General features: G+C 62.1%; 1 protein-coding gene across 1 annotated transcript; it reads left to right on the top strand.

Annotated features, from left to right (window-relative positions):
• The first annotated feature begins 9,983 nt into the window (after positions 1-9,983).
• LOC135211836 (basic salivary proline-rich protein 4-like) lies at positions 9,984-11,228 on the top strand. The gene has a single exon (XM_064245045.1). The coding sequence runs from the start codon at positions 9,984-9,986 to the stop codon at positions 11,226-11,228; it is 1,245 nt and encodes a 414-aa protein (XP_064101115.1).
• The last annotated feature ends 648 nt before the right edge of the window (positions 11,229-11,876 follow it).

Below are 11,876 nucleotides of genomic sequence, written 5' to 3'. Positions count from 1 at the left end.
AGGTAAGGTTAGGTTAGATTAGGTTTTGGTTAAGCTATGCAAGGTAACTTTTTGTAGGAATCACATTGAGATTAATTTTGAAAAAATCCTATGGCTATTTTCGGAGCTACAGCCAAATGTATTTCCTTGGCTGTGACTCGGCTACTCGTTTAGACTTGGGAAATATGCTCTCTTGCTATTTCAAGAACTTTCTGCAAGGTTAGCTTCTTTTCTTGTAGCAATGTCTTCCTAAGCTCTTGTGAGTTAGTCTTTACTATAATTGGCTCTATTAACCTCTGGTCTAGATCTCCAAATTCAAAGTTGAAGCTAATTTCCTTAACCTAGTCATTAATGAATCTACTGTCTCACCTGATTCCTGTAAGGCTTCGATGAACTGATAACATTCAAAGTACATATTAGCCTGAGGAGCAAATGGATTTGTGAGCCCTTCAATTGTCTTCTGTAAACTTCCTGAACTTCTAAACCTGCAGTATGAAGTAACAATGGTTTCTGCTGCTTTTTATCCATTTTCCTAGTGCTTCTAAATAAATTTGGAAGCTGCTTCTCCACTTTTTCGATCTTTTGCCACTGATTTTGGATCATCACCAATACTAAATATGTCTAACCTTTGGACATCTATCCGCATGTTTGCCTGTGATACTAATCAAGTTTCAGGTTAGGCTAGGAATTTGGAAGTTTTTTTCTATCCTTGTAGGCTATACTTTCATTGACATACCTTGAACACTTTTGCTCTCTAAACCAAAACTTTTTTATTCTCTTAACACTCCTGAATTGGCACAGCACTGCTTGGTTGCTGTTGAATTGGCACAGCACTTCTTGGTTGTTGTTGAATTGGCACAGCACTGCTTGGTTGTTGTTGAATTGGCACAGCACTGCTTGGTTGTTGTTGAATAATAACATACAAGGTAAAGAACACTAATATAATATTGAGAACATGATCAAATGAACATGAACAAATACAAATATGACAATTATGGTGAAACTAAACTGAATTTTAGGGCCACATTCGGTACGATTTCATTCAACCTTCCTTAAGCCCTCCTGCACTAGCTTTGAATGAGACCAAGTTACAGTGCTGAGGAGTTTACTAACTTACTTAAAGTCAAGAAACCTTGCATTTTATTCAACAAAAGTGCAGTTAAGAAACAATCAACTGTATTTCCTGCACCAATTCTTTTTGGGTGATGCCACACGGGTTCACAAAGACGCATTTAAAGGTTTAATAAATATAATTAATATTTAAAGAACAGAACAATTATTCTAATTACGTTAAGAAGCAAGAAAACTGACACATTACTGCAAAAATTATTAACAAAACGTTGCGTTACTTCGATAGAAATAAAACTTAAATGGCAAACAGGATCTCAGAATATCCTAATGAAGAAGTTACTGCAATGGCGACGACGATTCACGAGGTGATGTGGCTGGATTCTACAAGAATATCTTCTTTTACTTGCCTTCGTGGAGTCAGATGCTAGAATCAGAGAGCTTCACCTTTCCACCCTAGAAGAAAACTCGGGAGGAGTATATTGCATAACACAGTTGTCACAATAATACAAAATTAGCAAGGGTTACGTAACAAACATCAACTTAAAAACACACATCAAGTGCTTAATCGTAACCCAACATACAAAAAAAAGGGATTTCGTCCATAAGGCAAGCATAAATTACTGGCATGTGCCCTTACAATAAGAAAATAATACATACATAGTCTCCACATGAAGTTTGACAACACTGTAATTATACGTCATCTAATTATATAGAGATGGACAAAATATGCAAACAAAGTGGTTTATTACTTTGAATATCAATGTACTAATTAATACCAACTCATTGCTATAGTTAATATAATAAAACTACTTCTGTGGAGCAAATAATCATATAACGTATTTCCATAGAAACTGGGAAATTTTATGCAAACAAGTACTCATAAAAAATTAGGAAATTTTATTCAAGGAATAAATGGCAATTTTTGACATTTTCCCCCAAGAAGAATCGTAATCAGAAGTAATCACAACTGCACCCAAAAATTTAAATCAAATATACATTTAGAGTACATCCATAGAAATTAAATCCTTTCTCTCTTGATCACAGCGGATTGCTGCTGCACGCCGAGGTCTAGTACCATTCAGAGGCACACTATCTGGCTCCTGAGTTACAGCACTATCAAAAAATTCCATCTCGGGTAATTCCAGAAGTACGAGCTTTGTGATTGATCTCATGTATAGTTTATTATTCACTCTCACTTCTACAGACCTAATCACACCATCAGACGACGGGAACAGCTGGGTAACCTTACCCAATGAGAGGAGGGATCTATAGCCTTTACCCAGATGATCTTCTAAGTCTACCATCACTATGTTCCCAACTTTCACATTTGCAGAGAGATTATTACTAGAATTATTATGTCTCTCTCTCAAGGACACTAAATAGTCTCTTTTCCAAGAGTTCTCAAATTTCCTTAGCACTGATGATAATCTAAAATATTGTGCTCTAAGATCACTTGAACTCATGAAATCTGGATCATCAGTTGCTAAATTGTTAAGAGGAGGGAAATACAAACATTTCGCCCATAAAGTAACATGGAGGGAGTCAAAGCCTCACAATCTCGATCAGAGGAGGGATAAGTCAGTGGTCGAGAATTATCACAGCTTGAAACTCAACAAGTAGAGTTCTCAACTCTTCAAAGGATACAGTTTGTTGATACAAGGCCTTGGACAAACATCCTTTTAGAACACCAACAAGGCGTTCATAAAGCCTCCAGACCAGGGGGCTCGCGGTGTAATGAACTTCCAATTAACACCATTTCCTTCAAGGTATGACTTTACCTCTGGTTCCCCCTTAATTTCCTTCAGGAAATTATTAAATCCAAGAAAATTCCTACCATTGTCAGATATAATCAGACTCGGCAGAGAATGATACGCTACAAAGCGTCGAATAGCCAGTAGGAAATCGGAGGCAGTCATGGAATGAGTCAATTCAAAATGAACCGCCCTGCTCGCAGTGCAGGTAAATAGACATACAAAGACCTTCTCCTTCAAGCCAGTCTCATGATCAAAAACATTAATAGCACCGGTATAATCAACTCCTACTTTTTGGAAAGGTCTATCATATCTCACTCTTTCTGTGGGTAATGGCGGGGGAGGGGGCAAAGACAACCGTTTCTTGGTTAACTTCTGACACAAAACACACTTGGACAGAATGGCTGCCCATCCCCACCTAGGCAGGCAGAGGGGCTCGACCGGTGGAGGCTAGAGTGGCTACCCATCCCCACCGAGGCAGGCAGAGGGGCTCGACCGGCGGAGGCCAGAGTGGCTGCCCATCCCCACCGAGGCAGGCAGAGGGGCTCGACCGGCGGAGGCCAGAGTGGCTGCCCATCCCCACCGAGGCAGGCAGAGGGGCTCGACCGGCGGAGACCAGAGTGGCTGCCCATCCCCACCGAGGCAGGCAGAGGGGCTCGACCGGCGGAGACCAGAGTGGCTGCCCATCCCCACCGAGGCAGGCAGAGGGGCTCGACCGGCGGAGAGCCGGAGTGGCTGCCCATCCCCACCGAGGCAGGCAGAGGGGCTCGACCGGCGGAGGCCAGAGTGGCTGCCCATCCCCACCGAGGCAGGCAGAGGGGCTCGACCGGCGGAGACCGGAGTGGCTGCCCATCCCCACCGAGGCAGGCAGAGGGGCTCGACCGGCGGAGACCGGAGTGGCTGCCCATCCCCACCGAGGCAGGCAGAGGGGCTTGACCGGCGGAGACCGGAGTGGCTGCCCATCCCCGCCGAGGCAGGCAGAGGGGGCTCGACCGGCGGAGACCGGAGTGGCTGCCCATCCCCGCCGAGGCAGGCAGAGGGGCTCGACCGGCGGAGACCAGAGTGGCTGCCCATCCCCGCCGAGGCAGGCAGAGGGGCTCGACCGGCGGAGACCAGAGTGGCTGCCCATCCCCGCCGAGGCAGGCAGAGGGGCTCGACCGGAGTGGCTGCCCATCCCCGCCGAGGCAGGCAGAGGGGCTCGACCGGCGGAGACCGGAGTGGCTGCCCATCCCCGCCGAGGCAGGCAGAGGGGCTCGACCGGCGGAGACCGGAGTGGCTGCCCATCCCCGCCGAGGCAGGCAGAGGGGCTTCGCGGCGACCAAGTGGATCGGAGACCGGAGTGGCTGCCCATCCCCGCCGAGGCAGGCAGAGGGGCTCGACCAGCGGAGACCGGGAGTGGTTTCCCATCCCCGCCGATGCAGGCAGAGGGGTCGACCGGCGGAGACCGGAGTGGCTGCCCATCCCGCCGAGGCAGGCAGAGGGGCTCGACCGTGGCTGGCCCATCCCGCCGAGGCAGGCAGAGGGGCTCGACCCGGTAGTGGCTGCCCATCCCCGCCGAGGCAGGCAGAGGGGGCGACCGGCGGAGACCGGAGTGGCTGCCCATCCCCGCCGGGGCTCGACCGGCGGAGACCGGAGTGGCTGCCCATCCCCGCCGGGGCTCGACCGGCGGAGACCGGAGTGGCTGCCCATCCCCGCCGAGGCAGGCAGAGGGGCTCGACCGGCGGAGACCGGAGTGGCTGCCCATCCCCACCGAGGCAGGCAGAGGGGCGCGGAGGAGAGCGGAGTGGCTGCCCATCCCCACCGAGGCAGGCAGAGGGGCTCGACCGGCGGAGACCTGAGTGGCTGCCCGACCGGCGGAGACCGGAGTGGCTGCCCATCCCCACCGAGGCAGGCAGAGGGGCTCGACCGTCGGAGACCGGAGTGGCTGCACATCCCCACCGAGGCAGGCAGAGGGGCTCGACCGGCGGAGACCGGAGTGGCTGCCCATCCCCACCGAGGCAGGCAGAGGGGCTCGACCGGCGGAGACCGGAGTGGCTGCCCATCCCCGCCGAGGCAGGCAGAGAGGCTCGACCGGCGGAGAACGGAGTGGCTGCCCATCCCCGCCGAGGCAGGCAGAGGGGCTCGACCGGCGGAGACCGGAGTGGCTGCCCATCCCCGCCGAGGCAGGCAGAGGGGCGCGGCCGGCGGAGACCGGAGTGGCTGCCCATCCCCGCCGAGGCAGGCAGAGGGGCTCAACCGTAGTGGCTGCCCATCCCCGCCGAGGCAGGCAGAGGGGCTCGACCGGCGGAGACCGGAGTGGCTGCCCATCCCCGCCGAGGCAGGCAGAGGGGCTCGACCGGCGGAGACCGGAGTGGCTGCCCATCCCCGCGAGGCAGGCAGAGGGGCTCGACCGGCGGAGACCAGAGTGGCTGCGGAGACCGGCCGGATTGGCTGCCCATCCCCGCCGAGGCAGGCAGAGGGGCTCGACCCGGCGGAGACCGGAGTGGTTGCCCATCCCCGCCGAGGCAGGCAGAGGGGTCGACCGGCGGAGACCGGAGTGGCTGCCCATCCCCGCCGAGGCAGGCAGAGGGGCTCGACCGGAGTGGCTGCCCATCCCCGCCGAGGGCAGGCAGAGGGGCTCGACCGGAGGAGACCGGAGTGGCTGCCCATCCCCAGCCGAGGCTGGCAGAGGGGCTCGACCGGCGGAGACCGGAGTGGCTGCCCATCCCCGCCGAGGCAGGCAGAGGGGCTCGACCGGCGGAGACCAGAGTGGCTGCGGAGACCGGAGTGGCTGCCCATCCCCACCGAGGCAGGCAGAGGGTCTCGACCAGCGGAGACCCGAGTGGCTGCCCATCCCCACCGAGGCAGGCAGAGGGGTTCAACCGGCGGAGCAGGTCAGAGGGGGATCGACTGCGGAGACCGACTGCGAGACCAGAGTGGCATGCCCATCCCCACTGAGGCAGGCAGAGGGGCTCGACCTGCGTAGACCAGAGTGGGCTGCCCATCCTCACCGATGCAGGCAAGGGCTCGACCTGCGGAGACCAGAGTGGCTGCCCATCCCCACCGATGCAGGCAGAGGGGCTCGACCTGCGGAGACCAGAGTGGCTGCCCATCCCCACCGATGCAGGCAGAGGGGCTCGACCTGCGGAGACCACCGAGTGGCTGCCCATCCCCACCGATGCAGGCAGAGGGGCTCAACCGGCGGAGACCAGAGTGGCTGCCCATCCCCACCGAGGCCGGCAGAGGGGCTCGACCGGCAGAGACCAGAGTGGCTGCCCATCCCCACCGATGCAGGCAGAGGGGCTCGACCGGCAGAGACCAGAGTGGCTGCCCATCCCCACCGATGCAGGCAGAGGGGCTCGACCTGCGGAGACCAGAGTGGCTGCCCATCCCCACCGATGCAGGCAGAGGGGCTCGACCTGCGGAGACCAGAGTGGCTGCCCATCCCCACCGATGCAGGCAGAGGGGCTCGACCTGCGGAGACCAGAGTGGCTGCCCATCCCCACCGATACAGGCAGAGGGGCTCGACCTGCGGAGACCAGAGTGGCTGCCCATCCCCACCGAGGCAGGCAGAGGGGTTCAACCGGCGGAGACCAGAGTGGCTGCCCATCCCCACCGATGCAGGCAGAGGGGCTCGACCAGAGGAGACCAGAGTGGCTGCCCATCCCCACCGATGCAGGCAGAGGGGCTCGACCTGCGGAGACCAGAGTGGCTGCCCATCCCCACCGATGCAGGCAGAGGGGCTCGACCAGAGGAGACCAGAGTGGCTGCCATCCACCGATGCAGGCAGAGGGGCTCGACCCTGCGGAGACCAGAGTGGCTGCCCATCCCCACCGATGCAGGCAGAGGGGCTCGACCTGCGGAGACCAGAGTGGCTGCCCATCCCCACCGATGCAGGCAGAGGGGCTCGACCTGCGGAGACCAGAGTGGCTGCCCATCCCCACCGATGCAGGCAGAGGGGCTCGACCAGAGGAGACCAGAGTGGCTGCCCATCCCCACCGAGGCAGGCAGAGTGGTTCAACCGTCGGAGACCGGAATGGCTGCCCATCCCCACCGAGGCAGGCAGAGGGGCTCGACCGGCGGAGACCGGAGTGGCTGCTCATCCCCACCGAGGCAGGCAGAGGGACTCGACCGTCGGAGACCGGAATGGCCATGCCCATCCACACGAGGCAGGCAGAGGGGCTCGGACCGTCGAGACCGAGTGGCTGCCCATCCCCACCGCCCCAGGGCAAAGGGGGCCGGACCTGCCAGGGTCTCGACCGGGGCCTCGAACCCGCAGAGACCGGAGTGGCTGCCCATCCCCCCCACCGAGGCAGGGCCGAGGGTCTCGACCTGGCGGAGACCGGAGTGGCTGCCCCATTCCCCACCGAGGGCAGGCAGAGGGGCTCGACATGGCGAGACCGGATTGGCTGCCCACATCCCCACCAGACAGGCAGAGGGTGGCTCTCGACGGCGGAGACCGATTGGCTGCCCATCCCCACCGATGCCGGCAGCGGGGGCTCGACCGCTGCGGGAGGACCAGAGGGTGGCTGAACCATCCCCACCCCACCGATGCAGGCAGAGGGGCTCGACCTGCGGAGACAGAGTGGCTGCCATCCCCACCGATGCAGGCAGATAGAGAGGGGCTCGACCTGCGGAGGCCAGAGTGGCTGCCCATCCTCACCGATGCAGCAGAGAGGGCTCGATCTGCGGAGACCAGAGTGGCTGCCCATCCCCACCGATGAGGCAGAGGGGCTCGACCTGCGAGGGACCCGGAGTGTGCATGCCCATCCCCCACCGATGCAGGCAGAGTGGGTCTCGACCGGAGAGACAGAGTGGCTGCCCATCCCCACCGAGGCAGGCAGAGGGGCTCAACCGTCGGAGACCGGAATGGCTGCCCATCCCCACCGAGGCAGGCAGAGGGGCTCGACCGGCGGAGACCGGAGTGGCTGCCCATCCCCACCGAGGCAGGCAGAGGGGCTCGACCGTCGGATGGACCGGATGGCTGCCCATCCACACCGAGCAGGCAGAGGGCTCGACCGGCGGAGACCGGGAGTGGCTGCCCATCCCACGAGCAGGCCGAGGGGTCTCGACCGGCCGGAGACCGGATGTGCTGCCCATCCCCACCGAGGCCAGGCCGAGGGCGAGGATCGACCTGCGGAGACCGGAGTGGCTGCCCATTCCCACCGAGGCAGGGGCCGAAGGGGGCTTCGAACCGCGGAGGAGATTCGGAGTGGCCTGCCCATACCCCACCCCCCGAGGCAGGCCGAGGGGCTCGACCGGCGGAGACCGGAGTGGGCGCCCATCCCCCACCGAGGCAGGCGGAGAGGGGCTCGACCTGGCGGAGACCGGAGTGGCTGCCCATCCCCACCGAGGCAGGCAGAGGGGCTCGACCGGCGGAGACCGGAGTGGCTGCCCATCCCCACCGAGGCAGGCAGAGGGGCTCGACCGGCGGAGACCGGAGTGGCTGCCCATCCCCACCGAGGCAGGCAGAGGGGCTCGACCGGCGGAGACGGAGTGGCTGCCCATCCCCACCGAGGCAGGCAGAGGGGCTCGACCGGCGGAGACCGGAGTGGCTGCCCATCCCCACCGAGGCAGGCAGAGGGGGGGGGGGGGCTCGACCGCGGAGACCGGGGGAGTGGCTGCCCATCCCCACCGAGGCAGGCCAGAGGGGGGCTCGACCGAGCGGAGACCGGAGTGGCTGCCCATCCCCACGAGGCAGGCAGAGGGGGGGGCTTCGACACAAGAGGCCTTCAGACCGTTCTTCCCCTCCCCACCGAGGCATCAGAGGTGGGCTCGAACCCAGGCGTAACCATTGATTGCCCATCCCCCACCCGAGGCAGGGCAAGGGGTGGGTCGACCGGCGGAGACCAGAGTGGCTGCCCATCCCCACCGAGGCAGGCAGAGGGGTTCGACCGGCGGAGACCAGAGTGGCTGCCCATCCCCACCGAGGCAGGCAGAGGGGTTCGACCGGCGGAGACCAGAGTGGCTGCCCATCCCCACCGAGGCAGGCAGAAGTGCTCGACCGGCGGAGACCAGAGTGGCTGCCCATCCCCACCGAGGCAGGCAGAAGTGCTCGACCGGCGGAGACCAGAGTGGCTTGCCCTATCCCCAACGAGCAGGGCAGAGGGGTTCCGACCGCGAAGGCCATGAAGTGGGCTGGCCACTCCCCACCGAGGCAGGCAGAGGGGTTCGACCGGCGGAGGCCAGAGTGGCTGCCCATCCCCACTGAGGCAGGCAGAGGGGTTTGACCGGCGGAGGCCAGAGTGGCTGCCCATCCCAACCTAGGCAGGCAGAGGGGCTCTACCGGCGGAGGCCAGAGTGGCTGCCCATCCCCACCGAGGCAGGCAGAGGGGCTCGACCGGCGGAGGCCAGAGTGGCTGCCCATCCCCACCGAGGCAGGCAGAGGGGCTCGACCGGCGGAGACCAGAGTGGCTGCCCATCCCCACCGAGGCAGGCAGAGTGGCTCGACCGGCGTCTCTTCCGGTCGAGCCCCTCTGCCTGCCTCGGTGGGGATGGGCAGCCACTCTGGTCTCCTCCGGTCGAGCCCCTCCCCCTGCCCTACCTCGGGTGGGGGGATGGGCAGCCACTCCGGTCTCCGCCGGTCGAGCCCCTCTGCCTGCCTCGGTGGGGATGGGCAGCCACTCCGGTCTCCGCCGGTCGAGCCCCTCTGCCTGCCTCGGTGGGGATGGGCAGCCACTCCGGTCTCCGCCGGTCGAGCCCCTCTGCCTGCCTCGGTGGGGATGGGCAGCCACTCCGGTCTCCGCCGGTCGAGCCCCTCTGCTTCCCTCAGTGGGGATGGGCAGCCACTCCGGTCTCCGCCGGTCGAGCCCCTCTGCCTGCCTCGGTGGGGATGGGCAGCCACTCCGGTCTCCGCCGGTCGAGCCCCTCTGCCTGCCTCGGTGGGGATGGGCAGCCACTCTGGTCTCCTCTGGTCGAGCCCCTCTGCCTGCCTCGGTGGGGATGGGGACAGCCTGCCTAGGGGCTAGACCAGCGGAAGAGACCGGAGGGCTGCCCATCCACCACCGAGGTCAGGCAGCAAGGGCTCGCCGAACCGGCCGGAGAACCTGGAGTTGGCTGCCTATCACCCCACCGAGGCAGGCCGAGGGGCTCGACCAGAGGAGACCGGGTAGGTTGGCCCATGCCCCCCCACCGAGGCAGGCAGAGGGGCTCTACGGAGGAGGAAACCGGAGTGGGTGCCCATTCCCCACCAAAGGCAGGCAGATGGGGCTAGACCGGCGGGAGACCGGAGTGGCTGCCCATCCCCACCGAGGCAGTGGCAGAGGGGCTCGACCGGCGGATATGACCGGAGTTGGCTTGCCCATCCCCACCGAGGCAGGCAGAGGGGCTGCCGGACCGGCGGAGACCGGAGTGGACTTGCCCATTCCCCACCGGGAAGGCAGGCAGAAGGGGCTCGACCAGGCGGAGACCGGGAGTGGCTTGGACCATCACCCCACCGAGGCAAAGCAGAAGGGTCTTCGAACCGGCGGAGACCGGAGTGGCTGCCATCCCCACCGAGGCAGGCCAGAGGGGCTCCGACCGGCAAGAAGACCGGACAGTGGCTGCCCATCCCCACCCCCGATGGCAGGCAAGAGGGGCCTCAACCGGACCGGCGGAGACCGGAGGTCCAACGATGGCTGCCCATCCCCCACGAGGCAGGCAGAGGGGCTCGACCCGGAGGAGACCGGAGTTGGGCTTGCCCATCCCCACCAAGGCAGGCAGAGGGGTCTCGACCGGTCGGAGACCGGAGTGGCTGCCCGACCGGCGCGGAGACCGGAGTGGCTTGCCCATCCCACCCCACCGAGGCAGGCAGAGGGCTCGACCGGAGGAGACCGGAGTGGCTGCCCATCCCCACCGAGGCAGGCAGGGGGCTCGACCGGCGGAGACCGGAGTGGCTGCCCATCCCGCCGAGGCAGGCAGATGGGCTCGACCTGCGGTGACCAGAGTGGTCTGTCCCATGCCCCACCGATGCAGTCACCCCCCACAACCACCCACTGGCAGAGGGGCCTCGGACCTGGCGGAGACCAGAGTGGCTGGCCCATCCCCACCGCTGCAGGCAGAAGGGCTCGACCTGCGGAGACCAGAGTGTCCTGGCCCATCCCCCCCCACCGATTGCAGGCAGAGGGGTCCTCGAACCTGCGGAGAGGAGAACCAGAGTGGCTGCCCCTCCACCCCACCGATGCAGGCAGAGGGGCTCGAATCGCCGGCGGAGACCAACAGTGGCTGCCCATCCCGCCCCACCGGAGGCCGGCCAGAGTGGGGCTCGACCCAGCAGAGACCAGAGGTAGGTCTGCCCATCCCCACGCCGAATGCAGGCCAAGAGGGGGCCCTCGACCTGCGGAGACCCAGAGTGGGCTGGCCACCCATCCCCACCGATGCAAGGCCAGAGGGGCTCGACCATTGCGGAGACCAGAGGTGGCTGGCCCTATCCCCACCGAGCAGGCAGAGGGGCTCGACCTGCGAAAATAGAGAACCAGAAGGTGGCTGCCCCAGCCCCACCGATTGCAGGCAGAGGGCTCGACCTTGCGGAGACCGAGAGTGGCTGCCCATCCGCCCCACCAGATGCAGGGCAAGAAGGGGGCTCGACCTGCGGAGACCAGAGTGGCTTGCCCCATCCCCACCGATGCAGGCAGAGGGGCTCGGAACCTTGCGGAGAACCAGAGGGTCTTGTTCTCCCCACCCAAAGATGCATGCAAAGGGGCCTCGACCAGAGGAGACCAGTAGTGGCTGCCCATTCCCCAACCCCCCGAGGGCAGGCAAAGAGGGGCTCAACCGTCGGAGACCGGAAGGGGCTTTGGCTGGCCCATCCCCACCGAGGGAGGGGGCAGAGGGGCTCGACCCGGGCGGAGACCGGAGTGGCTTTGCCCCATCCCCACCGATGGCGAGGCAGAGGGGCTCGACCGTCGGAGGAACCGAAGTTGGCTGGGCCCATCCACACCGAGGCAGGCAGAGGGGCCTCCGACCGTCGGAGACCTTAGATTGGCTGCCCCCATACCCCACCGGGCAAGGCAGGAGGGGTGGCTCGACCGGAGGAGTACCAGAGTGGCTTGCCCCATCCCCACCGAGGCCAAGGCAGAGGGGGCTCAGAACCGTCCTGGAGTACCGGAATGGCTGCAC

The sequence above is a fragment of the Macrobrachium nipponense genome, chromosome 40, assembly GCF_015104395.2.
Source record: "Macrobrachium nipponense isolate FS-2020 chromosome 40, ASM1510439v2, whole genome shotgun sequence".
NCBI lineage: Eukaryota > Metazoa > Arthropoda > Malacostraca > Decapoda > Palaemonidae > Macrobrachium > Macrobrachium nipponense.
The sequence above is the reverse complement of the archived record's forward strand: the minus strand, read 5'-3'. Positions and strand labels throughout refer to the sequence as shown.